This window comes from Biomphalaria glabrata, chromosome 9, assembly GCF_947242115.1.
Source record: "Biomphalaria glabrata chromosome 9, xgBioGlab47.1, whole genome shotgun sequence".
In the NCBI taxonomy this organism is placed as follows: domain Eukaryota; kingdom Metazoa; phylum Mollusca; class Gastropoda; family Planorbidae; genus Biomphalaria; species Biomphalaria glabrata.
The window spans coordinates 41,899,415-41,914,965 of record NC_074719.1 but is presented as its reverse complement, the minus strand read 5'-3'; the positions used below and the strand labels follow the sequence as shown (position 1 = coordinate 41,914,965).

Here is a 15,551-nt window from a genome sequence, read left to right as displayed (position 1 = left end):
AGTGAAGAAGGCTCCAAAGTAGAGCCTGTCAAGTTAGGCAATTCGGACAAGTGGGCCGCTTGGTTGAAAATCAAGAAAGGGACAGAAGTCCCTCATTACATCCACCTGAAATATGTAGATGATCCCAGAGTATATAAAGTGCTTATCACCATTCCGGGGAGAAGACAGCAATGTTGGCACTGTGGGCAAGACCAACACTGGTCAAATCAGTGTCCAAATAGGACCACCCTGAAAGGGAAGGGAAAAATCCCCGATAAAAAACAGGAGCACAATGCTAAAGGTACCCATGCCTCGGTCCTGAGGGGGGAGGAAACAGTAGAAAAAAGTACTAAACAAAACGCACAAAATGAAACACAAAATGACACATGGCTAGAGAGAGATGGTTTTATTTTGGTGGGTAACCACAAAAGGGATGGGGCCGTGGCCAACACAGTAGACACAGATACAAGAGGTGGGGATCTCTCCCCCACAAACCCTATCGATAAGAAAAAAACCCACAAAAAAATGAAAACGATGGGGGACAGTTCAACACCAACTTCCCCAACCAAATTGACAAGAAAAAGAACGCTATCCTCCTCTTCAGACGACCCTAACGGGGACACACAGCTAGAGAGGACGAATGAAGATCCTCGGTTGGAGGAAGAGAGAGGGGAAGAAGAGGGGGAGATCGAGGAGAATTCTTCCGACTCCTCGACTAAATTAGTAATAGACGAGGGGGGAAGCCCCACATCCATACAATAAATAAACAACAAAACAGGTTAATGAAAAACATTTTATAAAATGATCACAAACATTCATACACACCCACACTCATATACACACAACCCATCATCACGTATTCATGGCAGACATTAAAATCTTAACTCTTAACATCCGTAGCTTAAATAATAAACATAAATACATAGTACATCTCGCTAGAAAATATAAACCGGATTTTATTTTCCTTCAAGAAACAAATACTTCTACCACATATCAAGCAAAACAAACTACAACACACTTGGGATTCATGGGAGGTTATTTTAGCTTAGGCAGAGACTATAAGGGGGTAGCCATCTTACAAACATCCGATAGATACAAAATCACACACACTCACAACGACAACAATGGGAGGGTAGTAATACTTAGAGTAGTTTCACAAGAACAGAAATACACACTAGTCAATATCTACGCACCCGCTCAGAGAGGGAGAGAAAAACGTGAGTTTTTCCAAAACCTCAATGACACACTACAAACCATAAACATAGGAGAACAACTAATAATAGGAGGGGATTTTAACTTTATAGAGGCACAGTTAGACAAACAATACACACACACACAATATCCACCCTCTCAGCCGGTAGCAGAAACACATAACTACATGGGAGAAATAGTAAACTATTTCCACCTGGTAGATGCTTATAGGAAATTAGAACCGAATGGCAAGGAAACTACATTAAGACACAGATCCTACCAGGTTGAAACCAGAATTGACCGTTTTTACGCACCCACGGACACCAACATACTTAGTGTGACACATTTAGGAGAAACCCTACATTACTTCGACCATAAAGGTGTACTTTTGGAACTTGGAAAAAAAAATAATAAAAGGGAAAAAAACAAAAGAATCCCATTGGAAGTTAAACAATAACCCTTTGGAAGACCCACTAATCCAAAGAGTAATAAACCAACTCCTGCTAGCAACAGCACAAGACATAGAAAACGAATACAAATTAACCAAGACGTGGACAATAATTAAAAATTCCATCAAACAACAATTCAAAATTTTAGCAAGAATCAAACAAACAAAGAGGGTAAATGAAGAAAACAGAATAAAAAATCTGCTTACTCAAACGCAGGATGAATTTGAAAAAACAGACCTAACCACACAACTTGAAGAGTTATACTAACACAAATATAGAGGAGCCGACATCAGATGCAAAAACACCCAAATGTCGGAAGGGCCTAATAAATTATACTTGGCGCTAGAACAAAATACACAACAAAATAGAATAATAACCAACATAACAGACAAAGAAGGAAACAAAATACAGGAGAGTGACAAAATTATAGAAATTTTTACAAAACACTTCGTCAACATGTATAATGAAGAACAAACAGATACAGACGCACAAAACATACTTCTAAAACACTGTAAAACATTACCTCCATCAGAAAAACAAAAGACAAATAGACCCTTTACATTAGAGGAGCTGAGGGCTGCTTTAGACACAACACAAAATAACAAATCCCCTGGCCCAGACGGTTTGACATATGAATTCTATAAAACCTTTTTCTCCCAAATAGGACCCCTACTACTAAGACTATACAATGATATGTTAGAAACAGGACAGACGCCTGCAGACTTTAATCTTGCATACATCACACTATTACCAAAAAAACCTGAAAACAACACAACACCTAGTGACTTTAGACCCATTTCCCTTTTAAATGCTGACTATAAACTGCTGACCAAAATGATTTTTTTAAGAGTTAGGCCCCTTATACCCCACCTACTAGGACAAGACCAGTACTGTAGCAACCCGGAAAAAAATATAGACGAACTGGACCACTTTCTACGAGACATCATATATTACTGTAAAGACAAAGACTTCAAAGCAGCCCTCATGTCCATTGATCAAGAAAAAGCTTTCGACAGAATTGACCATGACTACTTATTCAAAATACTAGACAAGACTGACATAGACAAGACTTTGATAACATACATAAAGCTAGTCTACACCGATGCCACAAGTCAACTAATAATAAATCAAACACTAAGCACCAAGATTTTTATTAGAAGATCTGTTAGGCAAGGTTGTCCCCTATCCCCCTTTTTATACACCCTTTGCCTAGAACCCCTGTTAGAGAATATTAGGTTAGACAAAGAAATTTTAGGAATAAAAATCCCCGGTACAACCCCCGTAGTAAAAATTAAGGCTTATGCCGACGATACCACCCTTTTCCCCACCTCAGAAAAAGACATAGCTAAAATTATAGAGAAATTTACATTATTTGGGAGGGCGAGCGGGTCCAAAATAAACATTAATAAATCCTCAATTATGGGACTAGGTAGGTGGGAAATCCCCCCCAACATTCCCTTTAACCTTAAAATACAGAAAGAAATAAAAGTATGTGGCATCGTGTGGACTAGCAACCCAGCACACTATTGCCGTGAACAGTGGGCGGAGATTCTGGCCCACACAAAGAACGTGATTAGAATGTTTCAGTACATGGCGACAACCATATTTGGGAGAGCTATATTAATAAACAACTTGGTCATCCCGAAGATAATCTACTTAGCAAATATAGTAGAACCTCCTCCTAATTTCATAAACAACATCAATACCACTATCAGAAATTTTATTTTCAAAAACACAATAATCTTATCTTATATAATACAGACGTTACTTCAAAAAAGAAGATGATTACGTCCTACGCGTCATGCATTTAGTCATGCATATTAACCAATGACTTAAATTCTGCCAAGTCACTGGTTTTCCTGGCTAGCTCAGGCAACCCATTCCATGCTCTAATAGCACTAGGGAAGAAGGAGTATTTGTACAAATTTGTCCTAGCATATGGGATGAGGAATGTGCCTTTATCTTTGTGTCTTTCAGAGTATTTTATTAAATTTTGTTTTTGTATTTGAAGATTATGGTTCAGTGTTTTATGTATTATTGCTACTTTACTTTTGAGCCTTCTGTCCTGAAGGCTTTCTAAATTTAGTGATTTTACTAAAGGTGTTACTCTAGTCAAATGTGAATATTCGTTTGTTATGAATCGCACTGCTCTATTTTGTGTCTGTTCTAGTTTCTTAATGTTTTCTTGAGTTGAGGGGTCCCAAACAGAGGATGCATATTCTATTATTGGCCTAACCAAGGTTAAATAACATTTTAGTTTTATGTTCTAATTTGATTTATAGAAATTTCTTTTAATAAATCCTAATGCTTTGTTTGATTTTTTTGTAGTTTCATCAATATGTGGATTCCATGACAGTTTTTCATTTATTATAACATAATACACACAACACTCATACAAGACAAAAAAGAAGGAGGGATAGGCTTACAAGACATTCACACAAAAATCAAAACGCTTAGAATAAAATTTGTAGGGAAAGTAGTAAGGTCTCCCAATAACTTCCCCTTAGTATTATATTATTTTGGACTTAGACTAAACAAACTCCTCCCCATTCAAAACAACACACCCCATCATTTTGGTAACCATACACATCCATTCTATAGATCCCTCACAAGACACCTACCCAGCAATGAAAACATAACACACCACGACTCAAAAACAATATACACTATACTCAGAGACAAGTTGAAAGAAAACCTAGAAGTTAGAATAAAGTGGGTTAGGGAGTTTGGGGTTAAACCAACCAACTGGACAGACACATTCACGCATTTACACAACAAATACATAACACCCAAAGCACGAGAAGTAGCCTACAGATTACTCTTCGGGATGACCCCAATAAAAGGAAGACTCTCAACTACAACAGGGTCCAAATATACCTGTGCAATTTGTAAAAAAGAAAACCAAAACCCAGAGAAACACTTATTTAGTGAATGTGAGCTGGTTGAGGAAGCAAAAAAAAAACTTTAGAAGATATTATTGACGCAAACAGTCAAACCTGTGCAAATGTAAATACTGCTATTTTCTTTAACAAAGTACCTAAAGCCATAAATAAAAAACTAAGAGACATCAATGTAATTATTTTATCAGAATATAGAAACCTTATTTGGAATACCTACTTACAAATTGTCTACCATAATAAACATTGTGGAAATGTATTATTAGATCACATTTTTAAGAAAATTATTGAACGCAAAGTGAAACAATATAGCGCTACATAAAAATACCAAGATTGTCCATTAACTTAAAGAAAAGGGAATATATATATGAATATGTGTATGCGAGTGTGTATGCGTGTGTATAGATATATATCCTAAATGATCCTTTTTATATGTTTAAAGACCCTGTAACCATATCATTAAAAAAGCTAGTACTCCAAATAAAAAAAAAACAGTGATCGTCCCTTAAAATTGACAAAAGTTAAGACAATTCAAGACAGTACACAATCACGAAGGCCACGCCTTGACCTTGTGACTGTAAAGACTTTAACCATAGTTTTGATCTACAAAGACGAGCGAGTTAGGCAGGAGAAAACGAGAGATCTCATTCGATTAAAACAGAGAATCATATCGAAATGGAACATTAGGCCGTCAAGTCAAGGAACGGAAAAAACAATGAGGAACCAGGAGCGAACACGTGAAAACCCAAGAAAAGGGAAAGAAAAGAGTAACTCCAAGAAATCAAGAACAAGGGCAGACCTTTACGTTTTATGTAAACATTGTTTTTCTTCTGTTGTTACTGTATTGAGAATCAGGCATGACCACATGATATCTAAGCAAACAATTCTTTGTATAAATTTGTACTTTTTAACAATTATGTCCATAATGACTTCTTTACGAATATTGAAAAAATACCACCACTACCCGTATTGTGCATACCTGTGCAGTCTACATACAAATATATTATTTCTTACTACCTTGCAGACGTTTACAGTGTGTACATATATTATTTTTCTTCTGTTTTTCTAATATTGAGCATCAACATAACTTCATATCTCAACAAGCTTCTAGATCAAATTGTTACTAAATTAGTATTTAGTTTCATTGTCAAAAGTTGTAAAAAAAAAATAAACAAAATTCTCCACCACCATTGTCAATATTGCGCATGCTTGTGCAGTCTACAGAGAAATAATATATTCAAGAGGGGAAGAGGAAAAATAAAAAAAGGAGGAAAATATTCAAGAAAAAAAAAGTATATATACATACATATATATATAGATATATAGAATAGATACATATAAAATAACTTCCAGTACGACTCTAATTGGCCCCTGTGACCAGCCACAGAGAAATTGTTTCTGAACAGAAACTCCCGATATACTGACTCTAGCAGACAGGATTTCCACCTTGATGATGAGGAAGTAGTTTTCCAAATCTCAAGGGAGGAAATCAAAAATTGTCTTTAAAAGGGAGACAACAAAAGAAACAATATAAAAGTTTAAATGCCTATGTTCGCACAAGTGTGTACACACATAGATGTGTATTCACGAATGATAGAAGTTAATATAAAGAACTGGGGTAATGTAGCAAAGCACAAAGGAAACAACCATAAGCAATGTAGACAAAGTGGAAAAAATGTGACTACGATGTTGAAAATGTTTTAATATCATTTAAGTTTCTACTTTCACTCTTTGATTGTTTCTATTTAATTACCTATTGTTGACATTCTCACCACATATATTTTAAGACCTTAAATTTCAAAAATATTCATTATATGCTATTGGAAAAAAATAACGCCATATACAAAGCAATTTAAAACATTAAAATATTATGACAACCTAAATGTAACTATATGCATTGCTATGTTTTGCAATCATTGTACTTTAAAATGTAACTACTTAATTTGTACGCTTACTAATAAAATATGTACCTTTTTTTATAAAAAAAAAAAAAAAAAAAAAAAAAAAGCCCAATAAAGAGGCCAATAGCCCAAAAAAGAGGCAATGCCCAAAAAAGAGGCAAAGAAAAGAGGCAAAGGCCCAAGGATTCCTAGGATGTAAACAGCTCGACAACTGAAGTCAAAAGCTAAAAAGCTGAGGTATCCTAAAAAAAAAAAAAAAAAAAAAAATAAGCTTATTAGCAGTAAGGATAAAAACCTCAATGTGTCTCTTTTATCTGTAGATCAAGAAAAAGCCTTTGACCGAGTAAGCCATAGCTTCCTGTTCAAGGTGCTTGAGAAATGTAAAATAAGTTCCCTGTTAATCAGATATATAAAGCTTGTCTATACCAATGCAACAAGTAGATTGATAATTAATCATTTCTCAGTAGGAGTATCCTCATACAAAGGTCTGTCTGACAGGGCTGTCCCTTATTCCCCTTCTTGTATATCCTTTGCTTGGAACCCTTCTTGGAATCTGTAAGATCTGACCCATCTATTATTAATAAATATACCGGGTCGTTCCTTCTCAACCATCAAAGTCAAAGCCTATGCGGATGATACAACCTTTTTTCCATCTTCAGAGCAAGATATTGAGAATATACTAAAGAAATTTACACTTTTCGGAGAAGCTAGTGGTTCAAAAATAAATATAAATAAATCCTCTGTAATGGGACTAGGGAAATGGAAATTCAAAGAGAATTGCGCTTTCAGAATTGTTGATAAAATCAAGATTTGTGGTATTGTCTATACCTGTAATCCTTTGTTCTATTGTAAAGACCAGTAGGAGAATATTTTTGTCAAAGCCTCAAACTTAATTAAACTTTATCAGCACACAGGTTCTACAATATTTGGTAGAGCTGTATTGATAAATAGTTTGGTCATTCCAAAGTATGTCTATTTAGCTAACATTACAGAGCCACCTCCTAAATTCATAAACAAGCTGAACAAGTTAATTAGAAGCTTTATATTTAAAAACACTATTAGGAGCATTAAGCACACTACACTCATTCAAAACAAAGAGGATGGGGGGATAAACTTGCAAGATGTTAAAACAAAAATACAGTCGCTAAGGCTAAAATTTGTAGGTCAAGTAGTTAGGAACCCAACAAACTTTCCATTGACAATTTACTATTATGGTTTAAGATTAAGTAGTCTTCTTCCAATACACAATGATACTCCTCACTATTTTGGTACAGTCACTCATCCATTTTACAGATTTATTTCAAGAATTTTACCTGGTAATAAACATTTAATACACAACAAAACCAAAGAATCATACACAACACTTAAAAAGCTGTTACAGGAAAGCCTAGTGAATAGGATTAAGTGGGGGAGAGTTCTTGGGGTGACAGAAATTAAGGACACATTCATAAACCTACACAGTAAACATATCCCACCAAAAGCTAGAGAGATTAGTTATAGACGTATCTTTGGGATGACCCCTATGGTTAGAAGACGGGCAAATGACCGTGAATGTATATTATGTCACCTTGAAAATGCTGATAACGAGAAACACATGTATTTGGAATGTCCATTATTCCTTCAAGTTAGAAGTACTGTAATGGACCTATTGGAAGCAAACTGTGGCAATTATGTAAATGTTAACTTGTCTATTATTTTAAACAAGCTGCCAAAACTAAAAAATAAAATGATACATAACTTTAACTTGATTATTGTTTCCGAATACAGGAATCTTGTTTGGGCTAGCTGGCTCAAATGTCTACATAATAATAAGGTGTTTGATCCTAATCACTTGGAATTAACATTTAGGAAAATAATGGACTTTAGGGTAGAGAATTATCTAGTTTGATTTTCATATACCTGTACAATGCTCATGTAGTTTTTCAGAAATAGGATGTTGGGGGTCAGAGATATCTGATATTGTGTTGATTGTTCTGGAGTAGAGTATACTTGTATCATTTTTCTGTCTTTAAGGGGTTCATTGGTTAGGTAGTATGTCTTTGATATTAAATAATATTTCTATTACTGTTATTATATTTTTAGGTTAATCACTTTTCAATTGTTTATGATTTAATACTTGTGAATTATGGTAACTTACAAATAAAAACACATAAAAAAAAAAAAAAAAGCCCACAAAAGAGGCAAGATGGCCCATAGAAGAGGCACATAGAGCCCAAAAAAGAGGCAAAGAAAAGAGGCCCAAGGATTCCTATGATGATAAAGCTAAAACTGAATAGCGCAAATTCTGAGGTTTCCTTTAAAAAAAAACAAAAAAAAAAAACAAACAACTTATTAGCAAACAATATAAATGTTTAAATGCCTATGTTCGCACAAGTGTGTACACACATAGATGTGTATTCACGAATGATAGAAGTTAATATAAAGAACTGTGGTAATGTAGCAAAGCACAAAGGAAACAACCATAAGCAATGTAGACAAAGTGGAAAAAATGTGACTACGATGTTGAAAATGTTTTAATATCATTTAAGTTTCTACTTTCACTCTTTGATTGTTTCTATTTAATTATCTATTGTTGACATTCTCACCACATATATTTTAAGAACCTTAAATTTCAAAGATATTCATTATATGCTATTGGAAAAAAATAACGCCATATTCAGAATATCTGAAAATTCAGCATGTGACTTTGAGTCCCGAAATGTTACAAGGTTGACCAATGACATTGGCCCTTCAAATGATCTTCAGAGACTTAGCTTAGTTTAGATAAGAGAAGAATATGGCTAGGGCTTGTAGCAAGATGTATAGTGAACAGACTGCTAATTGAAACGATGGATAGAGAGACAAAACAATCATCCCCATCTGTAAATAAACATCAGTTCAAGTCTTCATAAGTTTTATTAAGTATGTTCTAGTTAATTGTTATGTCCCTTGGATGTGCTTGGACTCACATTAGTATAAGTAAAGTAGTGTAAGACAACACACACAACCCAAGACAGGACAATCCAAGACAGGACAAGACAGACACAGATCCAAAGCTTGAGGAAATTGTTCTCCCTTACCCTGTGAGGTACAGGTGCACCCTGTGCACTGTGTGGCGGAGAAGTTTGTTTTCATTGAAATGTACTCTCTCATTAGATACAGTAGAGCCCAGTTGGGGTTCAGTCACACTATAAGAGGGGGCCCAACTTCGCATTCCTGAACCCGGGCCCACGGGTACCCTCCTACGCCACTGAGTGTATACAGTATATTTGTACATAATAGTATCACCGCTTCGAGGACTACTTGTTCTGACTGAATGCCTACCCCAGAACCTCTCACTCTATAGAGAACCTTTGAAGCAGCCAACGTCATGGAAACATTTTTAGCACAAAAAGGCAAAGAAATAGCAGCATACGTAGGCTACGGGTACAGACAAGATAGACACATTTTAGCTTATTATAATTTTTCCTTACTGTTTGCATAATTATGATTTAAGATATCTAAAGTACTTCTTTCCAAATGACTGAAATATATTTTTTTTTCTGCGCTATTTTGTTGTCGCTATTTTTATCGCGCTATTTTGTCGGATAGATAGATAGATAGATAGATAGATAGATAGATAGATAGATAGATAGATAGATAGATAGATAGATAGATAGATAGACAAACTGACAGATAGATAGATAAATAGATAGATAGATAGAAAGATAGATAGAAAGATAAATAGACAAATAGATAGATAGATAGACCTAGACCTAGATACACTATGCAGTAAAGGTTTAGATCTAGTACCTGACGTCTTGGTTGGTAGACAGACGACTGGAAATGCTGTACACTAGTTTGACCATTAAAGATTTGTCCATTGATCTCCACACCACTATCATCGCTGGGGTCATCCAACTAGAAGTTAGACAAATGAAGATTACGAAAGTAGGTATCAAATAGCAGATTCGGCTACGCCCCTGACAAAAGCTCTGAGCTTTAAAAAAAAAACTATGCACGAGAAAGAGAGAGAGAAAGAGAGAGAAAAAAAAAAGAGAAAGAGAGAGAGAGAGAATTTCAAACTTATAAAATCATAAAATCTTAAAATCTATTGTATCTATAAAAAAAAATTGAACAATGACAAGGGTTTTGCAAGGTCAAAGACAAATGTTAATGTTTAATCCATAAACGCTGAGAACGAACCATAACTCAACAATTCACTCACCTTCCCAACAATGCGAACATTATCTTCCCTTGACTGTTTCCTCATTGTAATCCTTGGTGACATTTCTTGCATTATATGATGGGCGGAGTTTGGTGACCTAGACCTTGAGCGTGACTTTGACGCAATCTGCTTCTCTACTTCGGTAAAGTTCGGGGTCGACGTGCTAAGTCTTCGTATTGAATCGGATTTCTGAAGAAAATGTGTATTTCTATAATTTTTTTATTATTTTTAAAAGCCCATAAAACCTCCTACCAGTAGGCCTAGGTATATAAACTGAAGCAGAAGGCATACATAGGCAGTGGCGTAACTAGGGTGGAGGGAGGAGGGGGAGGATTTGAAAATCTCCCCGGGATCCCAATTGAGGGGGGCCCCCAAATGAGTGGGGTTTTTTTTTACATTAAATATTAAATATTACACAAAATGCAGGGGCCCCAAAAGAGGTCAAACCCCCCGGGCCCCCAAATGATGAATTTGAATTCAGACTCAATCAACTTTAAAAACAATGTTTTTGAAAATACGAAAACCCTCCGCCAAATACCCCATCTCCTCCATCCACACACCACTGGTTTATAATAACGATTATACCATAATGCACTAAGTCTGCTGTACGCATAAAAGTTACGTTAAACAAAAACAATTTATGAAAATATTTCCCAATCTCACACATTTAGTAGTGTTAACCTAGAGTCTAGATCTATTAAATTAGTTACATGATTGACTTTAAACTATTTGATGCAATATTTCTCAATATTTCACAGTTGGACACCATTTTATTTGTTCGTATGACAAGTTAACGCTAGTTTCCAGGGGCGTTGTCTTTTCGTCTTTCCTCCTATCTTTCTGTTTTGTTTTGTTTTTAGTGGACAGATTTTTGTTAGTCTTTCAGCTCCTTCAGAAGCGTTTTTTTTTTTTTTCTGAGAGCTTGTCTTCTCTTGGCCGAACACAAACAATTTATGAAAATATTTCCCAATCTCACACATTTAGTAGTGTTAACCTAGAGTCTAGATCTATTAAATTAGTTACATGATTGACTTTAAACTATTTGATGCAATATTTCTCAATATTTCACAGTTGGACATCATTTTATTTGCTCGTATGACAAGTTAAACGCTAGTTTCCAGGGGCGTTGTCTTTTCGTCTTTCCGCCTATTTTTTTGTTTTGTTTTTGTTTTTAGTGGGCAGATTTTTGTTAGAGTCTTTCAGCTCCTTCAAAAGCGTTTTTTTTTTTCTGACGGTTTGTCTTCTCTTCGCCAATTAGGACAATCTGATCATGCAGTTGATCTTTGCAGTGCTGAAATTATTATTTTTTTTGTACAATCTTAATGATGGTTAAAAGACAAATTAAAACATACCAATTGAAAGCTGTGTGGACTGTCTTGAAATTTTTTGCTATAATGAATGCTTTCCATAGTTTGTAGGCCACCAGAAGCTGGTTTCTGCAAAACGAGTGTACAGTTAATTAGTAATAACCCATAATGATATGTGTGTCATGGAACTGTTTTGGACGTTACTTCAGTATTGTAGAGTATTAAATTATATCCCGAAATTCCCGCAATATTAATATGTGTTGTGCTGTGCTGAATGAAGTAGACCTACGCGATAAAAAGTAGTGCACCAGCTGAAGTGAAACAAGATATCTTTAATTACGTCAACATACACAAGTAAATGTCACATAGTAGCAGTGACGGAGGGGGGGGGGCCGGGAAAGGCATGGTACCATCGAGACGATAGTCATCTTATCTTATCTTATAAATTGCAGACGTTCATTCAAAAGAGAAGATAATTAAGTTTTATTCATGTGTTAATCTAGTAGTGAAAGTTAACCAAAGACTTAAATTCTCTTCTCAGTTATCGGCTTTTCTGGCAGATTCAGACAACCCATTCCATGCTCTTATTGCGCTAGGGAAGAATGAGCATTTGTATAAATCTGTCCCAGCATACAGAAAAAGAAATATAGTAAAAGACGAAGTAGACAAAGCGATTAAAATAAGATCACGGGATTTACCTAATGGCTTAGGTGCCTTTTTTTGCTTTAGCTCTTTACCAAAGTAAAAATATTATTGCGTATTTTACTTACTTCTAATGCTTTAAAAAAAAAATAATTGTCAAATTCCTGTCTCAGACCGTGCGTTCTTTAGGGCATCTGTTTCTGTATACTACGGTTAACAAGGGTGTCACGTGGCCAGCACAAAGCCTTTAATTTTCCCCCAACCAGATGAGTGGACTCAGAGGCGCCCAAAGATCCTGAAATTAAAATTCCCAGTCTTCACCAGGATTTGAACCCAGGACCCCGGTTCGGAAGCCAAGCACTTTTACCACTCAGCCACCGCGCCACCGGTTTCTACTAACCTGTTGTGAAAATAATGTCCTCTTGTGAACGTCGTCTTTGAGGGCGTCATTGCTGTCGTACGAGCCTACAGACATGACGTCATTTGTAAGTAATTTGCGAGCCTCTTTCTGAATCAAGGAGGAGAATTTGTATTTTATTTAGTTTTGTGTTGTTTTTTTTCCGCAGAAAAATAATATTTCGTGGAAAAACAGTTAAGCCTAATATCGTAATTCAAAACCCACCAGTGACTGGTCAATCTGTCTTTTGGCTAGCAGCTCGTCGAAGATGGCCAAGTCATTAGATCTGATCATGAGACGAATTTCGGACATCAAGGTAAACTATGAAACAAGCAATGTACAAAATACAATTATACTTTAAAAAACAAAACGAAGCCTATATTCTGTGTAGTTGTATCAATTAGTTTGGATCAGTCATGTAATAAAATTTGTAATAGATCTAGACCAGGGGTTCTCAACCTGTGGGTCGCGACCCCTTTGGGGGTCGATTGACGATTTGCCAGGGGTCGCCAAAGACCATCGAAAAAGTTTATTGTTTTTGTCTATTCCTCTATTGCTGTGTGTGTGTGTGCGGGGGGGGGGGGGGGTCGCGTCAGAGTGGGGGATTGTAAAAAGGGGTCGCCAAGCTTAAAAGGTTGAGAACCGCTGATCTAGACTAACAATAAGAAATATTTTCACCAATTGTTTTTTGTCCAGCGTGTTGGTTACTTAAGTGTTTTGACTTATCTACACAAGACACTGCATGGGGGTGTCCAACTATCACAATAATTAAGTTAATCAGAAAAGAAAAATATAAAAAGTTCAATAAGAATCGAGTCACCTTGGCCATGGTATTCAAGAGTTCAAACAACGCCTGGACCAGGCCCTGGACGCTGACCGCCCGTTTGTCGTACTCTGCCATATAGTAACTCAAAGACGCCTGCTCCGACTCGTTCAGCAGGAGACGGACTTGCTCATGGAACTGACCCTTGTAGTGACCACTGTTTGGTAGACTCATCGATAGCATAGCCCCTAGTCCTTTCAGGAAAGTAGTTTTCTGGTGGGTAAATAACAGAATGCATTATCCAATTATTAAGAAAAAGAATTATATTACATAGGGCTGTATGAAACATTAGAGAGGATTTTGTGGATAAACTCATTCAGTTTCTATTGAAATATTTCATTTTGTCCAGCTTGCTTGTATCAGGGCCGGCCTTAGGCATATCGCAGACTAGGTAGCAGCCTATTGCCTTTGATTGGTACGGGCCTAGCATTGGATTTTTTTTTTCTTTTTTTAGAGAAGAAATAGCTGAGCCTATGCTAAATGTTTTTTATTTTTATTTTTGGTACACTAGCTTTTAAATTAATTGAAAATTTGATTTTTTTTTTCGCTGTTCATTTTGTATTTTTCAATTTCATTTGGGACCACATAATTCACTTCGCATGGGGCCTCCAATATCTAAAGCCGGCCTTACTTGTATTTAAGGTTTTATTTCGTTCTATCTTTATATCTTTTGATTTGATATTTGATTTTGATAAGTTTCAATTTATCTTTCAGTTATTGCTTCATGTATGCACATTTTCAACTCTCTTTAGAGACCAAACATTAAGAAACAAGCGAAAATAAAAATATTATTTACAAAAAAAAAAGCTTATGTAAGTGGAAGAACTCTATATTTAAAAAAAAAAATTACCATGTCACTCAATAATGTAGGACTTATTTCACTTTTAATATCATACAAAATAATTAAGTATCCCTAATTAATTAATCAATCTGAAATATTCTTTGAATTGACTCATGCTTGGTTAGGTTAAAGTCAATACTTGTGTAACGTTTCAACTAAAACCGGGGAAGGGGGGGGGTAAAATAACGCGTACAACAATTGTAGAAGACAAAGTGAGTAGATATAAGTTTGGTAACGACGCAGTCATCTACGAGGCTTTGAAGACCCAACTCTGGCCTATATACGCCCGAAATAGCAGTAGATGTAATTATACCAGACTGCGTTGGGTGTGATATTTAAATTAACTCATACTAAACAGTAAACACACACACAACGCTTTGATTATTTGGTTACTTAAATATTTGGGCTAAATATGCAGTGAGACCAATCCAATTTTCTACCTGTTAGTGCTTCGCGTTTTTTTTTAACTATATCTTATGTATATATATATATATATATATATATATGACAATTAGGTTTTAAATTATGTAAAAAAAAAAAGGAATTTGTTTAGCAGACGAATATAATTAAATTATGTAAGAGGCACCTTTCAGACCTTGACATCTATATGGATGATAATGTCAAGGTCAATTGTTTCAGTGCCCGACGGTTAACGAGAGTGTCAAGTGTCCATCACAACGACAAACCGGCTAAGCTTTCCCCAACTAATGTCACGTATCGTCGGGTGGACTTAGAAGCGTCATAAAAATCCAGAAATTCTAAAGACAGTATTCACAGAGATTCGATCCCGAGATTCCTCGGTTCGAAAGCCAAGCGCTTTACCATTGAGCAGTAACCCTCCATAGACGATGGTAAAATAATATATAGACTAGAATATATGGGAGATACGGGATTTTCCCAACACTTATAAAATTTTAAAGTTGAGTATTATATTACGA

At 35.7% G+C, this 15,551-nt stretch overlaps 1 protein-coding gene across 1 annotated transcript in view; it reads right to left on the bottom strand.

The window, feature by feature from the left end:
- The window catches only part of LOC106062527 (whirlin-like), a 52,502-nt gene that overhangs the window by 22,854 nt on the left and 14,097 nt on the right, over positions 1-15,551 (bottom strand). Inside the window, exons 8-13 of the mRNA XM_056042633.1 lie at positions 13,770-13,985; positions 13,175-13,270; positions 12,953-13,060; positions 11,956-12,039; positions 10,604-10,792; positions 10,189-10,296 (exon numbers count right to left, since the gene is read on the bottom strand). Coding sequence (XP_055898608.1) covers positions 10,189-10,296; positions 10,604-10,792; positions 11,956-12,039; positions 12,953-13,060; positions 13,175-13,270; positions 13,770-13,985 — 801 coding nt within the window. The remainder of the gene's footprint in view (positions 1-10,188; positions 10,297-10,603; positions 10,793-11,955; positions 12,040-12,952; positions 13,061-13,174; positions 13,271-13,769; positions 13,986-15,551) is intronic.